The sequence below is a fragment of the Cryptomeria japonica genome, chromosome 11 (assembly GCF_030272615.1).
Source record: "Cryptomeria japonica chromosome 11, Sugi_1.0, whole genome shotgun sequence".
Classification (NCBI taxonomy): Eukaryota; Viridiplantae; Streptophyta; class Pinopsida; order Cupressales; family Cupressaceae; genus Cryptomeria; species Cryptomeria japonica.
Genome location: NC_081415.1, coordinates 50,621,629 through 50,645,533, shown reverse-complemented (window position 1 = coordinate 50,645,533; position 23,905 = coordinate 50,621,629). Strand labels below are relative to the sequence as shown.

Here is a 23,905-nt window from a genome sequence, read left to right as displayed (position 1 = left end):
ACGACCAGACACAGAATAAAATACCTAAAGGTATCTTATCCTCTCTTGAATAAAGCTTCCCTGAATGCTGAAGATCTCGCAAAAGGATCAATCGGAGTAGCTCCAAGGTGTTGATTGTAGGTTCTCTAGGTGTGGATAAGCTCTTGCGGTATGATGTGATTTTGCTGGAATCACAAGGGGACATACGTTGATGACCTGAGCATCTGATTTGCTTTAGATATCATTGGAACGTGGAATTTCACTGGCCCTTGATTTTGAAATGGGATCCATTTCTAACACTAAGAATGTAAGAGCAATGGATGACCTTTGATGAAACTCTAACTAAGTCTTGCTTTGACATGCTAGGATCATCTCCACAAGGTTAGTGCGATCTTCCAAGGATGGCTTTATGATGTTCAGATCACCGCTACAAGCATAGATACCGTCAGGTTGATGCATATCAATGAAGAAGCGATAATTGAAGTTAAGCTTAAGCTGAATGATTTCAGTTGACTACACAAGGCAAGTTTGCAATCAACAAACTGCTAGTAGTATGGATATACAAATTTCACCATCGATCATACAAATTTCTTCCATTCACCTAATAACATGAAATCAAATTTGAGAAGTATAGAGACCATGCAAATTGTAGAATCGACACATAGAACTCACCATTCCTTCAATGAAGTTTACATGTCTTTTGCAACAATGTCTTGGCAACAATCTTTGCCTTCTCTTTCTACTCTACTCTAAAATGCTACGAATTACTGACTATTCTCTCTAACTATTTCCTATTCTTTGACTATTAACTATTAACTAACTATTAACTATTAACTAACTATTAACTATTAACCCTTACAAATGAGGAGCCAGGGCTTTATATAGAGAACCCTTTACAAACAAATGGCTCTGATTGACTTAGAATCAATGGCTAGGATTACAAGATAGAAACCCTAATTAGGGTTTGTTACAACAAACTTCCTCTAGCCAATGAGAAAATTACATTCCAAGAGTGAGGACCAATAGGAAGCATGGGTAGGTACATCAAAGTTTGTGCCGCCTCCGATAGATTAGATACATTGAATCTGGTCTTGCTGAGGTGGACCAATCCGACCGGAGGAATGATGATTGGGATGCCGTCTAACGCTTGTGACTTGGTTGATCCTCTTCTTTTTCTGACGTGATGAATGATGCACTTCCTTGACTCCCTTGTGCTTGATAAGGCTTCCTTATGGTCAAGTCTTCTTCCTCCGGTAGCATATCTCGCCCTGAAGTGCTGGCAAAGCCTTTCTTTGTCATCTTGTGGTAGAATGAGGTCTTGAGGCTAACTTGAACTCCTTGAGCACCCCTAGTCTTCCAACACTTCAAAGCACCTTGAGCCCTCCCCTTTTGCATGTGGAACATCCTTGATGATGATGGACTGGAAGAGATCGTCCTTGCCCTGGCTTGATCTTCTTCCATCTGCAAAACCAACCAAAAGGTGATTAAGGACACATAATGAATTCATTCTAACATAGCATTTTCTACCTTAAATCATCAACAAGAAGACTTCAAAATGAAGCTTGCTCAAAATCCTCTCCAGGGACAGGCCCTATTTGAATTTCGCTCAGGACCCTTTGGAAGGGTCAGGAGCGAATTTTGACAAAGTTGCTTAATTAGACCTCATTTTCAACATTACTTCACCAAGATCAAGTCATTCACCTCCAAAACTGCCAAGGAATAGGTTTTGCTCAAGGACCTAGGCAAAATATTAGACCACTTAGGAATTTTGCTCTGGACCCTTTGGAAGGGTCAGGAGTGAATTTTGACAAAGTTGCTCAATCAGACCTCATTTTCAACATTACTTCACCAAGATCAAGTCATTCACCTCCAAAATTTCCAAGGAATAGGTTTTGCTCAAGGACCTAGGCAAAGTTATTAGACCACTTAGGAATTTCCCTCTGGACCCTTTGGAAGGGTCAGGAGCGAAATTTGTATTCTTGGCTCAAATTCTTCTCACTTTGTGATCATACTTGCTCAGATACATGTCTAAGGATGCCCTTAATCTCAACCAACACCAAGTTTGATGCAAAATTGAAGCAAAATGGAGTTTTTTAAGGATTTCGCTCTGGACCCTTTGGAAGGATCAGGAGCTAAATTTGCATTTTAGGACCAATTCCATCATGTCTCTACTCCAAAATGCCTTCCAAGGCAAGCATACACTATCCTTCTCTTCACCAAAGCCTAGGAATCCACAACTTGACCTTCATTATGAGCAAATTAGGTGAAATTGAGAATTTCGCTTTGGACCCTTTGGAAGGGTCAGGAGCGAAATTCTTGATTTCCTTGTTTTCCTTCACCAAAGTCTACTCTTTTCACTTTTGATACATGGACTTTTATCTTTGAATCCCTCTCTCAACATGACAAAACTTGCCTGACCTCAAAATGGCTAGAAAGGAGAATTTCGCTAAGAATCATGGCCAGGGACAGGACCTATTTAGGATTTTGCCCTGGACCCTTTGGAAGGGTCAGGAGCGAAATCCATTTCCTAGCTCAAAATCTTCATCTTTGATGGCCAAAATCCATCCAAGGGCAATCCTAGGGGCATCTCCCAACTTCTCTCACCTTGGTCTAGGCTTGGCTTGGCACAAATGTTGGAAGATAGAATAGGTTTTAGGATTTTCGCTTTGGACCCTTTGGAAGGGTTAGGAGCGAAATCCTTGCTCTTGAGCTTATTCCTTCATTCTTCCGTTTCAATTCACCTCAAAGGCCAAGAAAACGTTACTCCATTCTTATCTAGGCCATAAGAACCAAAAGTTTGATTTGTTTTGAAGGGGAAATAGGTGATCTTAGGAATTTCGCTCTGGACCCTTTGGAAGGGTCAAGAGCAAAATCCCAGTTTTTGCTTAATTCCTTCATATTTGTTGATTATTAGCAACCAAAGTTATTCCTAAGGACATCCAATCCTATCTCACCCTGACCCACACTTGACTTGGCACAAAACTGTGAGAAAAGAGTGGTTTTGTGGAATTTCACTCTGGACCCTTTGGAAGGGTCAGGAGCGAAATTCCTAGTCTAGGATTGACTCTTCATCTCTTCAACTCCAATATTCTCTGGAAGGCAAAAATACATTACTCTCCACCCAAGGAACAAGGTTTGTAGCTTAAGCAAGGGAGCAAATGAGGTTTATAATGAATTTCGCTTTGGACCCTTTGGAAGGGTCAGGAGCGAATTTCATCTTTTAGGCAAAATCTTCATCTTCCAATGCTTTCAACCATCTCTCAAGGCAAGAACACATCAATCCACCTTCCAACATGCCTTAGAAACCAACACTTGGCCAAAACTAGGAAGGAAATGAGAGTTATGGGGATTTTCGCTCTGGACCCTTTGGAAGGGTTAGGAGCGAAATCCTCATTCTTGGTTGATTTTCCACTTCATTTATCCAATTCTCTCTCAAACTTGATCAATTTCAAGGTCCTTTCATCATAATCAAGGCAATCCACCATCAAACTAGCTCCAGACAAGGCTAACCTATGGCCTAAGGCAAAAAAGAAGGTCAAATGGAGGATTTCGCTTTGGACCCTTTGGAAGGGTCAGGAGCGAAATTCTCCTTCTAGTTTGATTTCCATCATTTCATCGCTTCAAACCTCCTCTCCAAGGCAAATATGCATCCAAGTCTTCCAAACCATGCCTTAGAAGTTCCAAACTTGGTCAAGTTAAAGAGCAAAATAGAGGAAATATGAATTTCGCCCTGGACCCTTTGGAAGGGTCAGGAGCGAAATCCATGTCTTAGGTCAAAATCTTCATTCCTCAATGCTTTCAATCACTTCCTGAGGCAAGAACATATCAATCTACCCCCACCATGTCCAAGGAACAAGGATGTTAGCCCAAACAAGGGAGAAAATAGTGTCTAGGGAGAATTTCGCTCTGGACCCTTTGGAAGGGTCAGGAGCGAAATTCACTTTTAGGCTCAAATCTCGACTTCATTTCTCACATTTATTCATCCAAACAAGTGTTCTGCCCTCAATAATGCCTGGGAATGAGTCAGTTCTAAGTTTGGGTCAAAGTAGAATGTCTTATGGAGAATTTCACTCTGGACCCTTTGGAAGGGTCAGGAGCGAAATTGAAATTCACTTTGGACCCTTTGGAAGGGTTAGGAGCGAAATTTGACATTTTGGTCTCTCCGTCAAGATTCATATATGGAATATAACATTTAAGTATAAGAAAGAAGACTTATACTTTAAGTTATATTCCATATATACTGTCAGGATGTTTGAAAATGGTTTCGGACCTCCAGGAGTTATAATGCAAAATCTAGTTTTTGGAGTATTCTTCAATTTTCCAGACTTAGTCAAATTTCAGGATCAGGATGACATTCTAGACGGCCAAATTTCAGGACATTTGAAGATTAGGATGACATTCCAGACTTCATCACTCACCAATTTGACTTAACTCAGATCTTCAAAGATGATATTCTTTCACCAAGCTTCATTAACCTCTTCAAACTCAAACAAGACACAATTAGCAACAAGAGCAAAACCTTGTCCTAATAAAGACTTTCAAAGATGACCCTAACCCGGAGCATCCATTGACTCACCTTTAGTTAAAACAGAGCCTGCTATCTTAGTGATCCCTCTGGCAACACTCAGCATGCAAAGGCTAATAGACAAAACCCTAAAAGACCTAAAAAGCAAACCCCAGAAAGCAAAAAAAGTAGGGGTCCCCATTTGCAATGGGGCGATGTGTGAATACGTCACAACACCACGGGACCCCATCTTTAGCGCCCTTCATCTTTGCTAGGCGCAATCTTGCATTTGCCATGGAATTTTAACATTTTCTCCATTTCCAAGGCATCTTGAGTTTAGCACCTTCCTCCTATCTAGGGCGCTATTTCACCTTTGGCATGGAATTCACTCTTTTTTCCATCTCTCCATGCACATCTCTTTTTGGTGCCCTTCCTTGTCTCATGGCGGAATTTCTTCATAGGGGAGGATTTCATGATTTAGAGGATTTTCCTGCACTACCCCTTTGTAGCGCCCTCCCTGAGTGTTGGGCGGATTTTTGATGGTGAGGAGGAATTCACTATTTTTCCTTCCTTTCATGACACTTCAATTTTGGCACCCTCCTGAGTGCTTGGGCGGCATTTTTACTTGAGGAAGGAATTCATCAAACTTGTATGCATTCCAAGGAGACTCCATTTTAGCGCCCTCACCTGGCTTTGGGCGGATTTTGGCCATGAAGGAGGAATTTGATGTTTTCTACCAATTTAGGACATGTATTGTAGTGTCCCTACTAATTTCTGATATAAAACTTTAATAATTTTCACCAAGACATTTCAACAAACACTTGGCTGCCATGGTTTATCATGCTGTTCATAGTTTCAGTCAGACTTAGAGGTCATTCTGAAGCAATCTTGTCATTGAAGGATGAGCCACAACATTAATAGAATATCATAGGAATGATTTAGAACAACAACCACAATTATTAGGGCTAAATAGGACTTGTTATCAGTCACATCTACTTGCTGTCATTTTAACAAATAATTGGCATACAACCTCAGAAAACCATCCAAATAAGATGAAGTCCAAAACTAGTTCAATCCTCTTCAATAATTATTACAAAATGCTATCTAAGGACCCAAGCAAGGACTGATATACAAGACTGTGACTCAGATGTTCTGAGGACTAGGGACTGACATACATATACTGAAACAATGGAGTGATAAAGAACCTGATTTGATGTTCCCAGGTGTAGGCGATGAAATAGCTGATACAAATCTTCAATTACTATGACTCCTATGTGTGAGATTGAAGTCTTCCATATGCCGACTCTGCTGCTGTCAATGGAGGTCTGCAATCAAGAGACATATGCCTGTCTAGTGGTCTAAATGCTTCTTCCAATTCATCAGACCCTTCTCCAAAAGGTAGCGCCTTGCTCAATGGGTGGTCTCCAAGCCTTCAAGCACTAATAGCTCTGATCAAAGAACATAAGCTCACGAAGCTGCCTCAGGTCGGATCCCAAAATAAATTCTAAATGACATCAAAATGCCTTGCCAACTATCCCAAAGGGATCACCTTCCCTTCCTATGAATTTAGGAATCAAGATAAGTCAAAATCGATGCATGTGGAAGGTAATATGAACAAAATCGTGGGAATCCAGGTTCTGCAGCTAATATGATAACAGCACTATATATGCTTCGATGTATCTCCTTAAATCGTCAATGGATATCGCCTAAAGGCCAATAGGAAAATCGCTGTCTAGTTAGGCCCATGGGAAGCCTACACCATCACCCAAAGTGAACCCTCAAATCTGCAAGTCTGAGCACCATCAAGATCTGATATGAAAATCTCCTTATGCTCAAATGTGGAAAGCTGAATGCTCTGCACTCTCTTCGCAACCCTTCAGAGGGTCTTTCACCTCTTCAGTTATGCTGACCAATAGGGAGGTATCGTTCCCCAAGATCTTCTGCAGATAACCTGTGGCTCCACAACTCAATTCAAGAGATAATAACAACTGATACCCAACATGTCTTTCCTCTCTTCTATTTATTCATTACATAATACGTCACAACCACCTTCTAGAAGATAAGTTTAGGTACACTTTATATTATTTAATTAAACATGTTATTTTTAATGTACCTTTAATTTAATAATTAAATAAAATTAACACTTCTCCTGATACGTGTTATCTCCTTATAACATCAAAATAACAAATATTAAAGAGATGAGAAGTCACCAATCACCGCTATGTCGACCCCCTAAACAACTCCTTGGCCTACGAGGGTCAAATATAGGCCAACCTCGACACAACTGCACGTGCTAAGGAGAAGCGGACATTACATGTATATATATGAAATATTTCTTATACTTTAAGTTATATTTCATATATATTGGCAGGATGTTTGAGAGTGGTTTCAGGTTCCTAGGAATCATAATGCAAATTCAGAATTTTGGAAGATCTTTCAAATTTTCAGACTTAGTCAAATTTCAGGCCTTTTTCGGATCAGGATGACATTGGTGGATTGATGTGAATTTCCAGACTTGTATGATTTTGCATGCTTTCCTCTTTTGGAATAGGAGTTCCATCCTTAACCATTTTTTGATCCAACTTGTTTGCCTTATGACTCTTCCGGATTTAGAAATGATCTTCAGGAACATTCAGTCTTCAACGTCTCTAGGGATATTCAGCTTTCAGTGTTTTCCTATGAAGATCCTGCCAAAAAGGGATTTTCCCAAATAGTAAGTGTTTCAAAATGTTAGGGTTTGGGCAAAATAGGTCAAGAAAGCACTTACTAAAAATAGAAACTTACTAAAAATAGAAATTACTAAAAATAGTAAGTTTGATTTTTGGCAAAACGACGACATTTCGGGACACAACAAAATCCCTAAAAAATAGGAACTTTCTAAAAATAGAAAGTTACTCCGTTTTGGCTCAAATTTTACTGGGAGGTTCCTTGAAGGGTCTTGATTCTAGTTATATTTTCAGTTTTTCCAAAACCCTAACAAAACCCCTAAAATCTAGGACTGAAGGACAAAACCCTAAAATGACCAAAACATGCCCTAGAGTTCACCAAATTTACTCAAACGAAAAGCAGACTTGATCAAATTGACCCCTCTCACTTGCAAGCTTAGAGAGACTGACAAGATTGTTGCGAAAAGACCAGGAGGGCCTAAAAAGTAGGGGGTCCCCATTTGCAATGGGGCAATGTGTGAAAACATCACAAGAAGTCGATCGTACCAGTTTGGTACCATCCTGGTCCTGACTTTTTCTCCCCGAATTTCGGGATCATGTTTTGGTAGTATTATAATGTTTAGATCTTACTTTGTACGAAATTTTATCAATTCTAGGTCGTCCTATGCTCAAAATTAAAGTTAGGGTTTCATATATATAACCTTTCCTTTCCTCATTTGAAGGATCCATTCTCTAGCAATTGAACGAGACCTCTTATGAAGTGAGTGCAGGTTTTATGTGGAGTCTACAATCAACAAATTCATCATTCATCAAGTCTTCATCAACCTTTTTCTTCATCAATGGAAGTTTAAGAGATATTGAAGAATAATAAGATCATCAACTGTTGATTGGCTTGTACCTCTCCCTTAGGTTTTGGTATGGTTTCATGTTATTTTCGTATCTCTATGTGAGTTTTCAGATCTACATATCATCCATTTTCAGATTTGCATTATTGCTTTAGATCCATATTGCATTTGTGATTTGAAGCATTTACATTATGTTCATTTAGGGTTTTTACTCCAAACATAGGGTAGAACTCTAGTTTTGCATTCTAGCTCACTAAGATATTACAAACACATGAGATTCTAGGGCACACACACTTTTCAATACTTTATTGGCTATTTGTGGAGGTGGAAATCACTGAAACAAGGGGTTTGACTAAGGCAAAACCCTATATAGCCGCCTACACCATTTTTTAGATTGCAGGCGTAGCTACAAGTTTCCGATGGAGCTGCGAACTTTCAGGAAGTCATAATCAATATGCACAGACCCAGATCCAGAATTAGGACTTAGACCTCTGGGACTGGAGCACCCAGCGTTCTGGTCCTGGACCAGATTGCTCAACACCCTGGTCCTCCTCATTTGGTGGTAGCTTTTGGCAGTTAAGACCTCAGGCATCTCAATCTACAGATTCTCAGTTTTTGTCCGTGTTCAGTTCATGTGCAAAGTCCCCCAAGCCTCGACATCCAACATAAAACACATCTTAATACAACGAGTTATTACTTTAAGCTGTCTTATTAATATATCCAACATTGGACAGCTTTAGTAAATTAATTAATTAATAATTCAATAGCTTACCGAAGTTGCAAAAAATATCCAAATGACATAATAATGCAATTCTGATCATACCACAGGGATATTGGAGTCATAGGATGATGAACCAAAGCAATTGTGTGATTTACTAAAAATAGCCCACTCCTCTAAGAAGTTTGGAGAGCTCCCAAAGGTTGAAACTGATTTTGAAAGCATTACTCGGCTCACCAAGAGCAACAGAGCTCACTACCAACCGCAACATCTTTACAAGACACATCCTGAGCACTTCAAGAACTTTGGAATTCTCCCCAACTCACCGAGTAGCTTACAAGAAAACTCAGAAACTGGGCTAACTGCTCATAAATCAATTTGGCTTAAAACGGGGACAGACTTACAAACATTGGTGTAATGTTGAATATCATATTTTAGGAAGATATGACTTAGCTAGAACAATGTTCCATGTCTCCTTATCCTCTTATTTGACTTTGATGGTGCCATAAGCCCTACTTATGTAGTTGGTGTTGATGTCTGTGATGTCCTCGTCAGTAACTTCAAACAGAAACACATAATGTATAACTTTGTGATCAAGGGTGGCACTCTTGATCAATCACTGTAGTCACAAGTAAAAATAATAAAGCACATAGTAGATCTAATAGGTTATTTAGTTGTTAAAATGATAGAAATAAACAGAGAACAAAAGCTTAATCTGCAAGGCATAAAGGCTTGCAAGCATCCACACTTTGGCATCTTGAAATGGCCTGATATTTATTATGCCTAATCCGCAATTATGAGAAGGCACAATAATGATTAGTTATCAGCATACACCGATTAAAAAGAAGATTAATCAACCGATTACACATGGAACGGGTCACTTAAGGATAAGAACATCGGTTAGTTTTAATGAAGTTGTTCGATTATAACCTTAACAAATGAATATGTCTCTATCTTCCAACGGTCACAACCAATGAAATGCGTGAATATATATAAGCAATCACATCATTGCCAAACAGTATCGAATTGGTTAAGATATTGTTTTCTATTCCAGTCGGAGGAATTCTTAGCAAGTCCGAAGGCCCAAATATTGTGTACACAATCCCACAAAGGCATATATCAGAGATGGCACCATTGTTGCAGGGAAATCAAGTAACAATCAGAAATGGCACCATTACTTCTGCATACTCCAAGGTAATAATCAGACACAGCAGTTTACCACCATTTTATGAGTATTAGAGAGAAGCTGGCAGTATAAGTTGATAGTTATATCAGAAAAAGCAAAAGGTATATCAGTGGTATAAATCAGAACACAGTCATTGCATAGTTCCCACCATTATATCAGACATAACAAAGATATTGCATCTTATCGGATTAATAAGGATCATATACACAGCAGTTTATCACCATTTTATGAGTAACAGAGAGAAGCTGGCAGCATAAGTTGATAGTTATATCAGAAATAGCAAAAGTTATCTCTGTGGTATAAATCAGAATACAGTCATTGCATAGTTCCCACCATTATATCAGACATAACAAAGATATTACATCTTATCGGATTAATAAGGATCGTATACTACAAATTCTGAATATTGTATTCATTGTAACCAAATTATAATTGCAAATCATAATTGTTTAAGATATCAGTTGTAATAAACTCAAGAGAACCGGTATTCATTTAGTAGATTATACATATCATCTTCATTACAAGTGGCATCTACTATCATCTATCTCAGTTTAATGATAATTGCTTAGAAGAAAGATTCTTGAAATTTAAGTATTGGTCAATTTTTTGAAATTCACAAGTTGTCCTAAAACGGGATATTACAATGTCAAGTGTTTATCATGGATGATTGCCAGCCTTCCCTAACTCAATATGATTACACTTTATGCTTTTGAGAAAGTTGATAGTATTTTCTTGTATGGATGGTTGGGAATCTTCTATTTCATCCACACTAGATTTTTTTTCTTACTGTTGAGATATTATACTGATTCATATAGAAGTGTAGTTATTTCTTTGCATTTAAAGCTGGTGAGTGTGTGCTGAAGTGCATTAAGGTAACAACTTGTGGTTTAGAGCACACTTCTGGTAGTAACACTTGTTGAGTGTCTAGACAAATTTTGATTGTGTAGGTGATTGACATGGTTGTAAGTCAATCTTAGGTTTGTTTTTGGGGCTAGTTACTTTTTGGTAGCTTCAGCAGACCTTGACCTAATTCATGATTAGAAGGGTATATAAGTCAATGCATAAGTTGATGCTAGATCTCGTCATAGTATATTTTCTTGTAGCATTTGGACCGTTGTATTCAATGGTGCATGTTTGAGTCTGACTTCAATTTTATGTAGATACTTTGCTTTGTTTTGAATCATTGGATAAACAATTTAACTGTATCTCATTGTGTGATGCTTTTCTTTCCATTGAGATTGTATTGGCAACTCTCCTAACATGCTTAAACTTTTAAAAAGAAAGGTAGTTTACATTTAGATGGATATTGCTTATTGTGCATTTAAGGTTAGTAAATTTTTAGTGCTTAGGTCATTTATACCAATTGCACTAAATTAGTGCTTGATGGCCTGTTCTAGCTGGAGTAACAAATTATTATCTTGTTTTTTTGTGTTGAGACCATATGTATGTTAGCATTTTTGTTTGTCATTGATGTTATTTTGTGGGAGCTATGTTCTCTATATTGTATCTGCAGAAAAGACATTCCTCCGTCTGTAGAAAATTCATGATTGCTTTAGTTTGGAGATCCGATGCTTACACACTCCGAGATATGAAACACAATGACAGTAAGTTAGTTTGTGGTCTGCAGTATATGTCTTGGACATTTGCATACTCAAATCATTCTCACATGGACTTTATCAGACTTAATCTATGTTGTTTAAATCTGTATAATGAATGACAGTAAAAACAGTATGGAAGACTCTTCATACCTTTTTTCTCGGGTCTGTCAAGTGCAAAAGTGAAATTGACAAAATCAGAATTCTGTCAATTTCAGATAGTCAAACATTAATGATAGTCAGTAACAATTAGAAGAGTTAAACAAACATTTGTATATGGGGAGAATGATCAATCCGACTTGCAAATGTGCAGTTAAATGATTTAGATAGGTACTGTTGGTGTTTGTTTTATCATCTACCAAACATTAGGATAGGATACCCGAAGGTATTCTATCCTCTCCTGAAAAATCACTACTGATTCCAAGGTCTATATGTGCAAACAAGCGACTTTAGTGGAATAGCTTCTTGGGTAGTGTATGCTGAAATTTCAAGGGGGACTTACGTTTGACAAGTGGCGCAACTGCTAATTTCACTGGGGTGAGTGGCCACTTTCTTCTTTCAGAGATTCAACGTATCTGGACACAATGAGCTTGACCTCCTCCATGGTGACAATTGGCAAACCGCCAATCTGGAAGTCGATGAGGTCCACATCGTCGGCGCATGTGGCAAGGATGCCTTCCCACTCCATTGCTTGGGTGAGGAAGTTGTCATCGATGGAGAGGAAGTTTGCAATCTTTGAAAGATCGCCTTTGTCAATCATACCTGAATCCTGGAAGAAGCTTGCCTGAATCCTGGCTCTCGGGTTCTCTGCTTGTAAATGCTTCTCCCTTAGGCTTTCCTTCTTCTAGATCTCTGACGCCACACGGAATACCTTGCCCAGGATCTCTCTAACACTTGCCTCTGTCTCAAAACACTTGGTCTCGGATTTCTTCAGAACCTCAATCCGAGTGACCAGAGTATAGTACCACGTGCCGAAGTCGTACCTGTCTCCTGTCTGTATGATGCCTGCATCCACTAAGCTCCTCTTTGACATGCCTCGGATAACCTTCAGGTGAGGGAGTATTTCATTCTGAATTTCATCCACTTCTTCCCAATTGGATGCTAGATCTTGGATACGATCAATCAACAAAGAAGTTGCCTCATGTGCCGATACTAAGTTTTCCTCTAGGGTGTTAGCACGCACCGAAGCGTCTGAAATCCATCCCTTTTCTTGAGTGTACGAGCCCTTCATATCATCATAGTCCTTCATTGATCCTTGTTGAAGAGGCTGTGGTGGAGTAGTCGGGACTTCGTGGTTGAGCGGGCTGGTAAGATGGAGAACATACTTCTTCCACTGTTGGTTCTCTTCTTCCACTTTCTTCCTCTTTTCCTTTTCATGAGCCTCGTCTTTAGAACGTTGCAGGAGTCATCAAAATATTGGATCTCTTGGTCCTGGGCAGGCTTACCCATCTCTATGGTGGTAACCTTGTAATCATCTGCGGTGACATTGTCCCTAGTCTTCCCTTCTTTGGGCACCGCTATCTGGACTGTCCTGAATCCGACACTGTCTCTCTGAATCAGGGAAAACTTCTTGGCGGGTTTGGGCGGTTTAGCTATAGCGGGTTCATTCACCTTCTCCAGGAATGCTGCGGTGACCTCCTCGGTTGAGTGGGCCTCCTTGGGAACCTTGGCCTTTATCCTTGCTCTCAGCCAATCCGGAATGGTTGATTGTTCTACAGTGTTCCGATCAAACTCATCATCTGCCTCTCCTGGGTTCGTTGGTATGCCATCCAAGAAGATTGTAGGTGCTTCAATTTGCCCCCTGTTTGGACTTCGGAAGACCTTTTCCACTACTTCCTCAACTGGCTGGGAAAGCACTCTTACTTCATCATCAATCACACAGATGTTCATCTCTTGCTCCCCAATTGCACTCTGATCAGGCGCAATGGAAGCAACACTTAGGATGGAGTGACTTTCCCTGGATTCTCTTCTCTCACCTACAGCCCTTTTCCCTGTGACCTTTGTGGAGCTTCCACCCAACTCCTTCCTCTTTCGAGACCCAACACTTTCTGGATTTCAAGCATCAACGACGGAGGTACAAAGGTCAACGGACAGAGTATCATCTTATTCCATTAATTCATAAGTCAAAGTCATATTTTTGGCCTTCAACTGTTTTGTCTTTTCAGACGCCCACCACCTTGAGTACTCAACCATCCACCTCATGAGGTCTGCTAGATCCGATTTCTCTCCCTTTGTCCAATCTATCAAGACTAAGGGTTCATTCTTCATCTTTTCAAAGCTCGGCTGCTGAAGTTCTAGGCTTTCTTCTACCTGATCAGCAACTCTGAATACTTCCGTTGCTCTCACCACACTCAAAGGAATTCTTGACCAGAACCTCTTTTGGATCTTGAAACTATCGGTTGCATTAGCCCAGTAGTCTTCTAGATCCAGTCTGTGCTCAAACGTTGTCCCTTCGATCTTCTTTATCCTATGGAATGGATCAAAATCTTTTCTTCCCTTGTACTGATAGAAGGGATACCAGGCCAGTTCTTTCTCCGCGGTGGTTGCAGCCTGTGATGATGGACATGTTTCTAGCCCATTACCAATTGTAAGTGAGGACATCCCTGCCTTCTTCTGCTTATCCCTTTGAATCACTATATACTCCTCCAATTGCCTCACAACCTCGAGCAACACCACTCGGTTGGTAGGGTAAGCTGGAAGCTTGTATGGAGGCCCAGAGAATCCCTGAATTCGAAGGTAAGTGAACTTTGGATATTGGATGTACCAACACCCGAACTGACCGATGAAGTCCATAGACTCTTGAGAGAGCCTCTGGTGCAGGCCACCTCGAAGTGTCCAGGTAATGTGCATCAGGAAGGTATCATTCACCCTTTTGAAATGGAACTTCTCCTCCATGTGGAGCTGGGGATAGCAATCATATATTGGAAATTGGTTCTCCTTGTTCCCAATTTCTCCTCTACAAGTGAGACCTCTGTACCTGTAGGTCCTGGCCAAAGAATAAAACAAGTAAGAACTCATGAAGAAAGTCCTATTCGCCTCCAGGTTCCTTAGCTGGCTGTCTAGGTTGTCGCTGATCATCCGGGCCCAGTCTATCATTTTTACTCCATTGATTATTTCATTATAATACATCCAGGGTTCGAATGGAGCTCCCTGGGGATTTCCTATTATTCTATTGAGCAGGACAATCATGTCCCCAATGTCCTCCTTGAAGTATGCTCGCACTAGGCTCTTTCTTTGGAGTTTGGAGGCGCCCTTCCTTGGCTTGTCTAGCCAGGAATGGTTAACTATGGCATCATATTCCTCTAGGTGGTCATGGTATAGACTATCAGCTTCGTCCTTTGTCATATATACTGCGTTGTGGTACTCAGGGATCCTGAAGGCCTCTTTGATGGCCTCATCGCTGACATTCGCCAACACTCTTCCATCAGGTGCAACGATATCCTTACTGATGGGGTTGTAGTGTTTGGCACATTCGACTACTAGTTCATTGCACTGCATGGTGAGGAGGAAGCCGACTGCGTGCATGATACCACTCTTCATCATTTTTCACGCAATGGTGGTAGGCACAAGGTTGTCCAGACCAAACATTCGCTTCTTAAACTCCCTCAAATTGATGTGTCCGAGGTTGGTGTTGCTGATGTTCTTCCACTTTGAAGTCATCCTCGACTCTGGAGGAGCATCTTTGTCTACCTGGAATTTCATAATGTATAAGGCCTGCAAGCAAACAATGGAAATTTTAAAGTTAGAAAAGGATTTGCAAAGTTTTGAAAATAACGGGGCTGCGAAATGGCTAAGCGTTGGAAAATTTTCCATTTTTTATTCTCATACTTAGCCATAAAAATCGAATTTTCACCTTAAAACCCTCAGTCTTAAGGTTGGTTGTGGTTACCACCAAGTGTCAAAACTTTCAAAAAATTTCATACTTAGCCAAAAAATGATTTTCTTCCTCCAAAATTTTTGAAAAAATAATTAATTAAATTCTGGAAAATATTCAGAAAATTCACAATTTTAATTTCACCTCTGACTTGGATAGAAGTAAGGCTAGAATTTTCTCCGAAATATTCAAAAAATTCAGAAAAGTTTGGATGATTCTTCCTCGTACTAGTTGCCTTTCTCCAGAAATCTGTAAACCTTTTGCCAAAAAATATTATCCAACTTCCAGCAATATCTAGAATTTTCTCTAGATGATCTTCAAACTGACATACTTTACTAAGCTCTCCTTAGTAACTTTGAACTTCTTGGTGTAATAATGAAGTTGATAATGAAGTATTTGTAGACAAGGTTAAATCTTCAAGCAAAACCCCTGAAATCATCCAACTCATACTTCTAATTTTAAAAAAAAACTTTCCATTTTGATTTAAGTTTTAAGATATTCATCAATTCTCCAATATTCCCTTTCAAAAAAAACTTTCCATTTTGAATTAATATCTCACTAATTTTCCAATATTCTTTCAATATTCTCTTTTTTCCAAAAAAAACTTTCCATTTTGGATTTATTTTGAGGATTTTTAGATATTTCTTCATTTTGGATTTAATTTTGAAATCCCCATGGATTTTGTGACATCATTGGCATCTTTGTTTGACTTTCCAATGCGTAGGTGAATTTTTGAATTTTATCTCCATCTTCTTCAAATTTTGGCAGACTTTGGATACCTCTCCAAGGTATGGCGGAGTTTAGAGGGTCTTCCCATGCGTATGGCGGACTTTGGAGCATCTCCTTCATAGGGCGGACTTCAGGCATCTCTCTCACCTTTTGAAGACCTTGGGCGGACTTTGGAAGGCTCTCCACCTTGGGCGGACTTTGGAAGGCTCTCCACCTTGGGCGGACTTTGGAGAGTGCTCCCACATGCTTGGGCGGACTTTGGAGAGTGCTCCCACATGCTTGGGCGGACTTTGAAGAGTGCTCCCACCTTGGGCGGACTTTGAAGAGTGCTCCCACATGCTTGGGCGGACTTTGGAGAGTGCTCCCACCTTGGGCGGACTTTGAAGAGTGCTCCCACCTTGGGCAGACTTTGATCAGTCCTCCTCCTTAGCCTCCCAACCTTGGCGGACTTTGGAGTGTGCTCCCACATGGCCTCCAAATGCATGGCGGACTTTGGCTAAGGCACCTTCATGGTTGGGGCGGACTTTAGGCTTAGCTCCCACATGACCTCTCTAGCCTTGGCGGACTTTAGACTTGGCACCCACATGACCTCTTTAGCCTTGGCGGACTTTAGACTTGGCACCCACATGACCCCTTTAGACCTTGGCAGACTTTAGACTTGGCACCCACATGACCCCTTTAGACCTTGGCGGACTTTGGTGGAGGCTCCTTCATGGTCTCTTCAAACTCATGGCGGACTTTAGGCTTAGCACCCATGTGACCCCCAAAGGCATGGCGGACTTTGAGGTGAGCACCCATGTGACCCCTTACACCTTGGCGGACTTTGGAGTGAGGACCTTCATGGCCCTTTTACCCTTGGCAGACTTTAGAGTGTGCTCCCATGTGACCTCCCCAAACATGGCGGACTTCAGGGTGAGCACCCACACAGCCTCCTAAGGCATGGCGGACTTTAGAGTGAGCACCCACACAGCCTCCTAAGGCATGGCGGACTTCAGGCAAGGCTCCTTCATGGCCTCTCTTGCATCGTGGTGGGGTTTGAACCTCAAAAATACTTCAAAATCCTTGTTAGCCAGACGTAGAATAATTTTCAGAGAAATTTCAAAATTTCACAATTTAATCTAATTTAACCAGATTAACTTGAAATTTGAAATCCATGCTTAGGTGAATCATTTGAGGCATCACGCCCCCTAAAATCTAGGGATTTGGCTTTTTAGGTCAAAACTTGGATTTTTCGAGTTTCGGTCGAAGTAGGTCAGTGGTGCAAATGTAGACCCTAGGTTTGCATCCCGAAAAAGCAAAAAGCCTAAAATCTAGGGATTTAGCTTTTTTAGGTCAAAACTTGGAATTTTCGAGTTCCAGTCGAAGCAGGTTAGTGGTGCAAGTGTAAACCCTAGGTTTGCATCCCGAAAAAGCAAAAAAGCAGACATCCCTAAAAAATAGGAAAAACTTTCAAAAAATAGCCATACCGAGGATTGGGCTAAAAATGCCAAAAACGAAACTTCCTAAAAAATAGGAAAAAGCAAAAAAGCAAACTTTCTAAAAATAGAAAGTTGTCCAAATTCATCCAAATCGATTGCGATCTTCGTCCTTTGGCCTTTCTAAGCACTTTGGTGGTGTTCACACTCCGAAATCACATAACTTGCAAAAACTAACTTTCAATCGTCAGGGCCTAAAATGCTCTAAATTGGACAAGGCTTGGTGAAACTGCAGCAAAAGGTCACAGGATACTAACAAAACCCTAGAAAGCAGGAAAATCAGAGGGTTCCCATTTGCAATGGGGCGATGGGTGAAAAAGGTCACAACAGGTATGTAATCACACAGATCTAAAATATAAAAAACCTGAACTCAAATTGAAGGAGGACAGATTTGTATGTAGTGATGTGAAGCTCTGAGATCCTTGTGTGGTGACCTCAAACTATGTAGATTAAGGACTTAATGACGGAAGTAACATTTTGCAGGCCAAAGTTCAAACTTAAGTCTAGGCAGGCCTAGAAACCTGAAAGATGATGAACTTAAGAACAAGAAAAAATATTTACAACTGAAGAAGATTGGATTGTACTTCTATTTGGCTGCCAAAAGTTTTCACGATCAATGTAGGAGGCCTAATGGTGAAGGAAAATGTGAATCTCTTTAGATAATCAGCAAATTTGCCCATCCACTTTATCGTCTTCAGTATATGGACCTTGATAATATTCATTAATATAAAATGAACAATACTCTTACCTATGCATTCTATAACATTCAATGTTGCTTTTTTCAATGGTAAACAATTTATTGAATGAGGCTTGAGCATTGTTATCATTGGAAAGCATCAGTTTCTTAGATGTTAGGCAATGGTGCTTCATAGATTATTTCTCACTACAGAACTAGCATGATTTGTCCCAAGGCACCATTGGCACTTTTAAATGCTTCAATTGTTTTTTTTAACGGTGTAGGAAGATTTTATTTGCAGTTATATATTTTTTAATTCAATTGGATTGTCTGTTTCTAAATGTTAAAATACTTTCTTCAATTGTAATTGATAGGTGAGTGAGTTGACAATGCAGCTTGAGAAATGCCAACAATCACTAAATTCTGTAGCTGGATCCAATGATGCAACTGTGAGTTTTGGCTTTATGTTCTTGATTCTTATGTGTTTAAAATAAGGAAACAGAAAACAATGGATTCTTTTCTTTGGCATAACCACATATAGTTTTTGATATATCATATATATTTGCATTTTTATTTCTTTAATATCAGATAGGAATAACCACCCACTTAAAAAAAATTCATATACTGAAAGATATCGAATCTAACCATTTTATAATATGAACAGGCAAAGAAGAGATGTTAAATACTGTAGTAGGAATATGACTTGAAATATTAATTTGATTTTTTTATCAATTCTTTACTTAATCCATGAATTTTATTTGGTTGAACCAGTTAATTGCTCGTTAGGTTTTGATATTCAAGGTACAAACTGCATACAGTGTATGAAGAAACCGAGCTAATGTTGTTCCTTTCTTAAAGTAGATTTCTAGTCATCTGCATCCCTTTCCTAGAGCCAACTTAAGGAATTAAAATGCTGGCATGTAGGATGTTGTATACAAATAAGATAATGATAATCTAGGAAAACGTACTAAAAACATTAACTCTTTTTTCATAGATAAGAAGCTACATTACTTGGGATGCATCCCTGGGCCTAAAACCCCCATCCGCCTCTTGGGGCCATTTTGAGGACTTTCCCTAGGTGTCCCCAATCTGCAGATTTTTACAGGAAACGTCCTAGAAAAAAGGGAATGCCATTGTTTGGCGATGGGGACGTCTGACAGTCTTGAGGACGATAGGGGATGTTTGGGATGTCCCTTGGCCATCCTGAGGGTGGCTGGACGCCCTTAGCGCCAAGCGCCAAGTAGCCTTTAAAAAAAAATGCTTTTGTAGGCCCCTACCTCCGAGCTCGCCCTAAATGGGAATAAGTTCACCATTTTCTCTGATTCAACATTTGTGTGAGAAGCAAAAAGAGGAGCAGCAACAAAGTTTGAAGCAAGCCATTGAAAGAGGATCAACAACAGGGAATAGAAGGAAAATACATTCAATCTAGGGCAATGGGGCTGCAAATCCTTCAAAGAGGTAAGTTTCATCCTTTCATTTTTTTTCCAATTTTTTTCAAAGCTTGAAGCATGAAATGTTTGTTTTTTCTTTACGGTTTTTCAGTTTAAAGTTGCATTTGATTTGAAAAAAAACATGAGTAGCACTGAGAGTGATAGTAGTCTACATTATTGTGAGTTTTCGGGACAGGGACAATAGGGGATGGGTAGACACATTTTTCGGGATGGTATTTTTTTTGCCAATTTTGGGGCTGGCTAGAGGACAACTATATAAAATATAGGAAGTTTTAAATATTCATATGAAAACATGGATAAAACATGCATATATACATTATATTCATATGAAAACATGGATAAAGCATGTAAATGTACAATATATAACCTTAACATATAACTTTTGTGTTGAATTAATGCCCTTGTTTGACCACCATATTGATGGTATTGGTTACTCTACACTAGCCATTCCCAATGATGTTCATTTCTAGCCCAAGCATGTGAGTTTAAAGAGTATGAGTGGTTTCTAGCTTGAAAAGTATGGCCTAGTACAGGCTGTACCTCTTTCAGATCTAATGTGATCTTCTAGTTATGATTCCCTACATTTGTTGGCCTCTTCGTTGTTTGGTGGTGCAGGTGGTGTATGTTGCTGTTGGGTAATGTTGGGAGGTGTTCTTTGATATTTTGGGAAGGTGTTTGATGAATTTTGTAGCTGTTTTGACCTGCAATTATGTAATGTCCCCTTCTTAGTACTGGACTGATGGATGGAGTCTTAGCCTATTTTGGAAACCTGTAAGCTAACTAGAGACTAAATTAGGGTTTCCGTCTTTAGGAAGGTTTTCAGAGAGGTGTTTGTAGGAGTTCTATAGTTTGCTCTCTAGATTCTTTCTGGGTTTTTCGCAAGCTTCAAGATGGTATAACATGCATTCCAATCTGAGAAGATTTCTGAATTTATTATTTTTAGTAAATTGCGTCAGGTTGACGGTTGTTTGCTTTATAGGGTTTTTTTTTTGGTTTTTTGAGAGCTCTTGCGTGGTTTGACATGCAAATTCTTCAGAGATGATTTCCGAACTTACTATTTTTAGTAAGTCATGACTATTGCTCAAAATGTGATGAAAATGACTTTTGACACACTTACTATTTTTAACAGTATGCTATTTATAGTAAGTACTATTTTTAGTAGTGCTATTTTTGGTAGGGATTCTGCAACTCAACTCAATGGCTATGTATGACAGTGTTATTTTTGGCAGGATCCTATGTTCGAACTCAGATGACTATTTTCTGCAATGCAGTTCAGTACCTTGGCCTCAACTCATTTTGGCAGTATTCAATTTTTGAAAGCAAAAGTATTTTTTTAATACTTTATTATTCCCCATGGCCTAGGCGTAATTTGTGTTGTGACTTCAAGGGGGCGCCATGGTGTTTTCAATTAAATTATAACTTAAGGCAAATTGGACAATTTTCTAAGTAAGATTGCCTAAGTTATAATATTATTTATAAGTCATTGTTGAGCGCTCACTTTACACATTATTGGCAATTTTAACAAGGTGACTCTGCTATGATCTTGGACAACTTAGAGAAGGGAAATATTATTTTTATCCTGTCTATTTGGCGAAATATTCCATCTTCATATTGAGAGGCCAAAGTGCAATTCCATCAATATTATTTTATAAGCATTATATTTTTCAAAGTGGCGATTAAGGGTGGATGTGACTTGGGCAATTTGGTGAGGTATTGAAATGAAATGCAAGTGAAAAAGGTGAATTTGGGCACCATGTGAATTTGAATTTGAGCCTCCAAAATCTATAAATAAGAGTGTTGAGCTCTCATTTGGGGTATGCTTGTTGAATGATAATGTTATGTTGTCGGAATGGTGCCAGAATTGAGCTTCGAAGTTGAGAGCTTCCTAGCAACCATTAGTTTCGTGCTTGAAAGACAATACCTAGCTGATTATTTGTGACTATCTTTCATCTAGAGAGAGAGATTGTGCTGATCGAAGAGGTTGGGAGATTTTCAGTTTTGGTGTGCTGGGTGTGTTTCTAGTTTGCTGGTTTTGGAGTGGCTGTAGGTGATTTTCAGTCACATCTTCCTGCTCGAGTGTCTGTTTGTTCTAGGTAATAGCTTGTTGGAAGCCTCTTTGCTGGGCGATTCATCTCCTGGAGGCTCGTGTCAAGTGGTTTGGTGTGCATTTTTCTCTTGCTGATCGAACTTCCCAGCCGGCCATACATTTCCAGCCAACCCTAGGGCAGCTTGTAGCATTTTCAGTGGTTATTTGATGGGGTTGTTGATTTGGGGGTTTGACCGCCTATCCTCTAGTATTCATTTGCCGCTGGTTTGGAGCTGTTTGGTGGAGTTTTGAGTGAGTTGTGTGCATTTCGTTGTTGCTGGTTCATTGTTGGTGTTGCTGTTAGTTTCATTTCAGTTTGATTTAGTGTGTGATTGGGGTTGTAATTCTCAGTGTTTCCATTGTAATCTTCATTAGAACTTTCCTTCTATTAGAGTTGATAATTCTCTTGTTCTAACAGTAGTTGCAGATTTGATTATTGTAAGATTGTTTCAGTAGTACTGATCAATCCATTTGCTGCAATTTTTTCTTGTATTTCCCACTACATAAGTGGAAGAGGTTGGCCATGCTGCCTATCTTTGTTTGTAATGTTGTCTTCCCGCTATATAAGCGGTTGAGATGATTGTAATGTTGTCCTCTCGCCGAATAAGCGGTGGAGTTGATAGTAATTTTCATTTCTAGTCCTCTCGTTGCATAAGCGATAGAGTGATTGTTGTTTCAGTTGTTTGGTTTGTTCCTGGTTGGTTTATCGCCATGAAGTTTCAGAACTGCCATCACCTGCTGTTTAAGCGGAAGGGGCTGGCTTGCCGCCCAAGTTTGTAATAATTTTTAGTATTTGCAACTAAAGATCCCTTCAACACCGTATGCTCTCACCTTCCCAGATTGGGCACTTGGTGATTAGAAAGTGGAAGGGTTGCAAGTTTCAGAATTATTGTATTTTTCATTGCTATCTAACGGGTCCTTGTTGTGTTGTAATTGCTATTTTTAAAAAAAAATTATGGGGATATTACAAATTAAGTTTGAGCTTTGCACAGTGGTTTTCAAACTTGACTTTGATCAGTCCAGCACTTGTTTGCAAGTAGTTAATTGTTTCTTTTTGGTTGGAGGATATTTTGATATTATTCTATTACTATTATGAACTACAACTGCTTCTTTATGCATTGCCAGCTTTCGGGTGTTTGTGAACTTGATTACCAAGCTGTTGTTAATTATTTCTAAGTGCTTTTTGCAGTGATTCAGACATGTTTACCCCCATATTAGTGAAAAATCCAGTGTTGCAAACCTATAATTGCTTTCATATGCATTACCAAGTTCCAGGTGTTGGTGAAATTGAGTTGTGCTTGCTACCCACATTGTTGCAGTACCTATCTCCAATGTTTTCCAAACTTGCTGTAATTAGAACTGACATATGTAGTTAAATGTGTATGAAATTTATCAAACACTTATGCACTATTGCTGAGTTGTGAAGGGCCACAGAAAGAAATAAAAAATGTTTTTTTTAAAGCATTCTAGTCTTTTTTATTTCTCAATGTGTTGGGAAAAGGTCGTCCCCAAGATGGTTAGGGGATGTCACAATCATCCCCAACTGTCCCAAGGACGGGGGGATGTCCCTTGAGAATCGTTGCCGTCTCCATTTTTCTGCGACTTTTCCTAGGAAATTGCAATTTTTGGGTACATGAGAGGAGATGGCCCTAGCTGTCCTTGTGTCCATGAAACGTTCTTGGGACAAGGACCAGGGATTTAGGCGTAGGGACTTGTCCTCATGTAACATAGATAGTAGTATTGAGAATGAAGTGGAAGCAGGTGGTGGAAATAAAAGTGCAAGTGTTGAGGTTGGTAGTGGACAGCTACCAAACCTATTTAAGTGCCCTTCAAAAACCATGGAAAAATATGCAAAGGGCCCTTTCAACAAGAAAAAACCTCTTCTCCAATATTTTACACCTAAGGATAAATAGAAAAAAAATTCAGGGGGGAGTAGGGTGTGGAATTCTCATGTTTGCTTGACAGATTTTAAAGGTAGCTACATAAGGATAAGGTCTCTTTGTTTGGGTGTTACATGCCAGGAGTTATAGTTTGTCCAACATTGTAAGAAGATGAAAAAATAGAGTGCCATAAATTGCACATGGAGGCGGAAATGGGGGCTCACGATGTGGCAATGTCGAC

General features: G+C 39.5%; 1 protein-coding gene across 1 annotated transcript in view; it reads left to right on the top strand.

The window, feature by feature from the left end:
• Nucleotides 1-23,905, top strand: part of LOC131051396 (mediator of RNA polymerase II transcription subunit 9) — an 83,068-nt gene that overhangs the window by 27,080 nt on the left and 32,083 nt on the right. Inside the window, exon 3 of the mRNA XM_057985906.2 lies at nucleotides 18,622-18,696. Within this exon, the coding sequence (XP_057841889.1) occupies nucleotides 18,622-18,696 (75 nt within the window). The remainder of the gene's footprint in view (nucleotides 1-18,621; nucleotides 18,697-23,905) is intronic.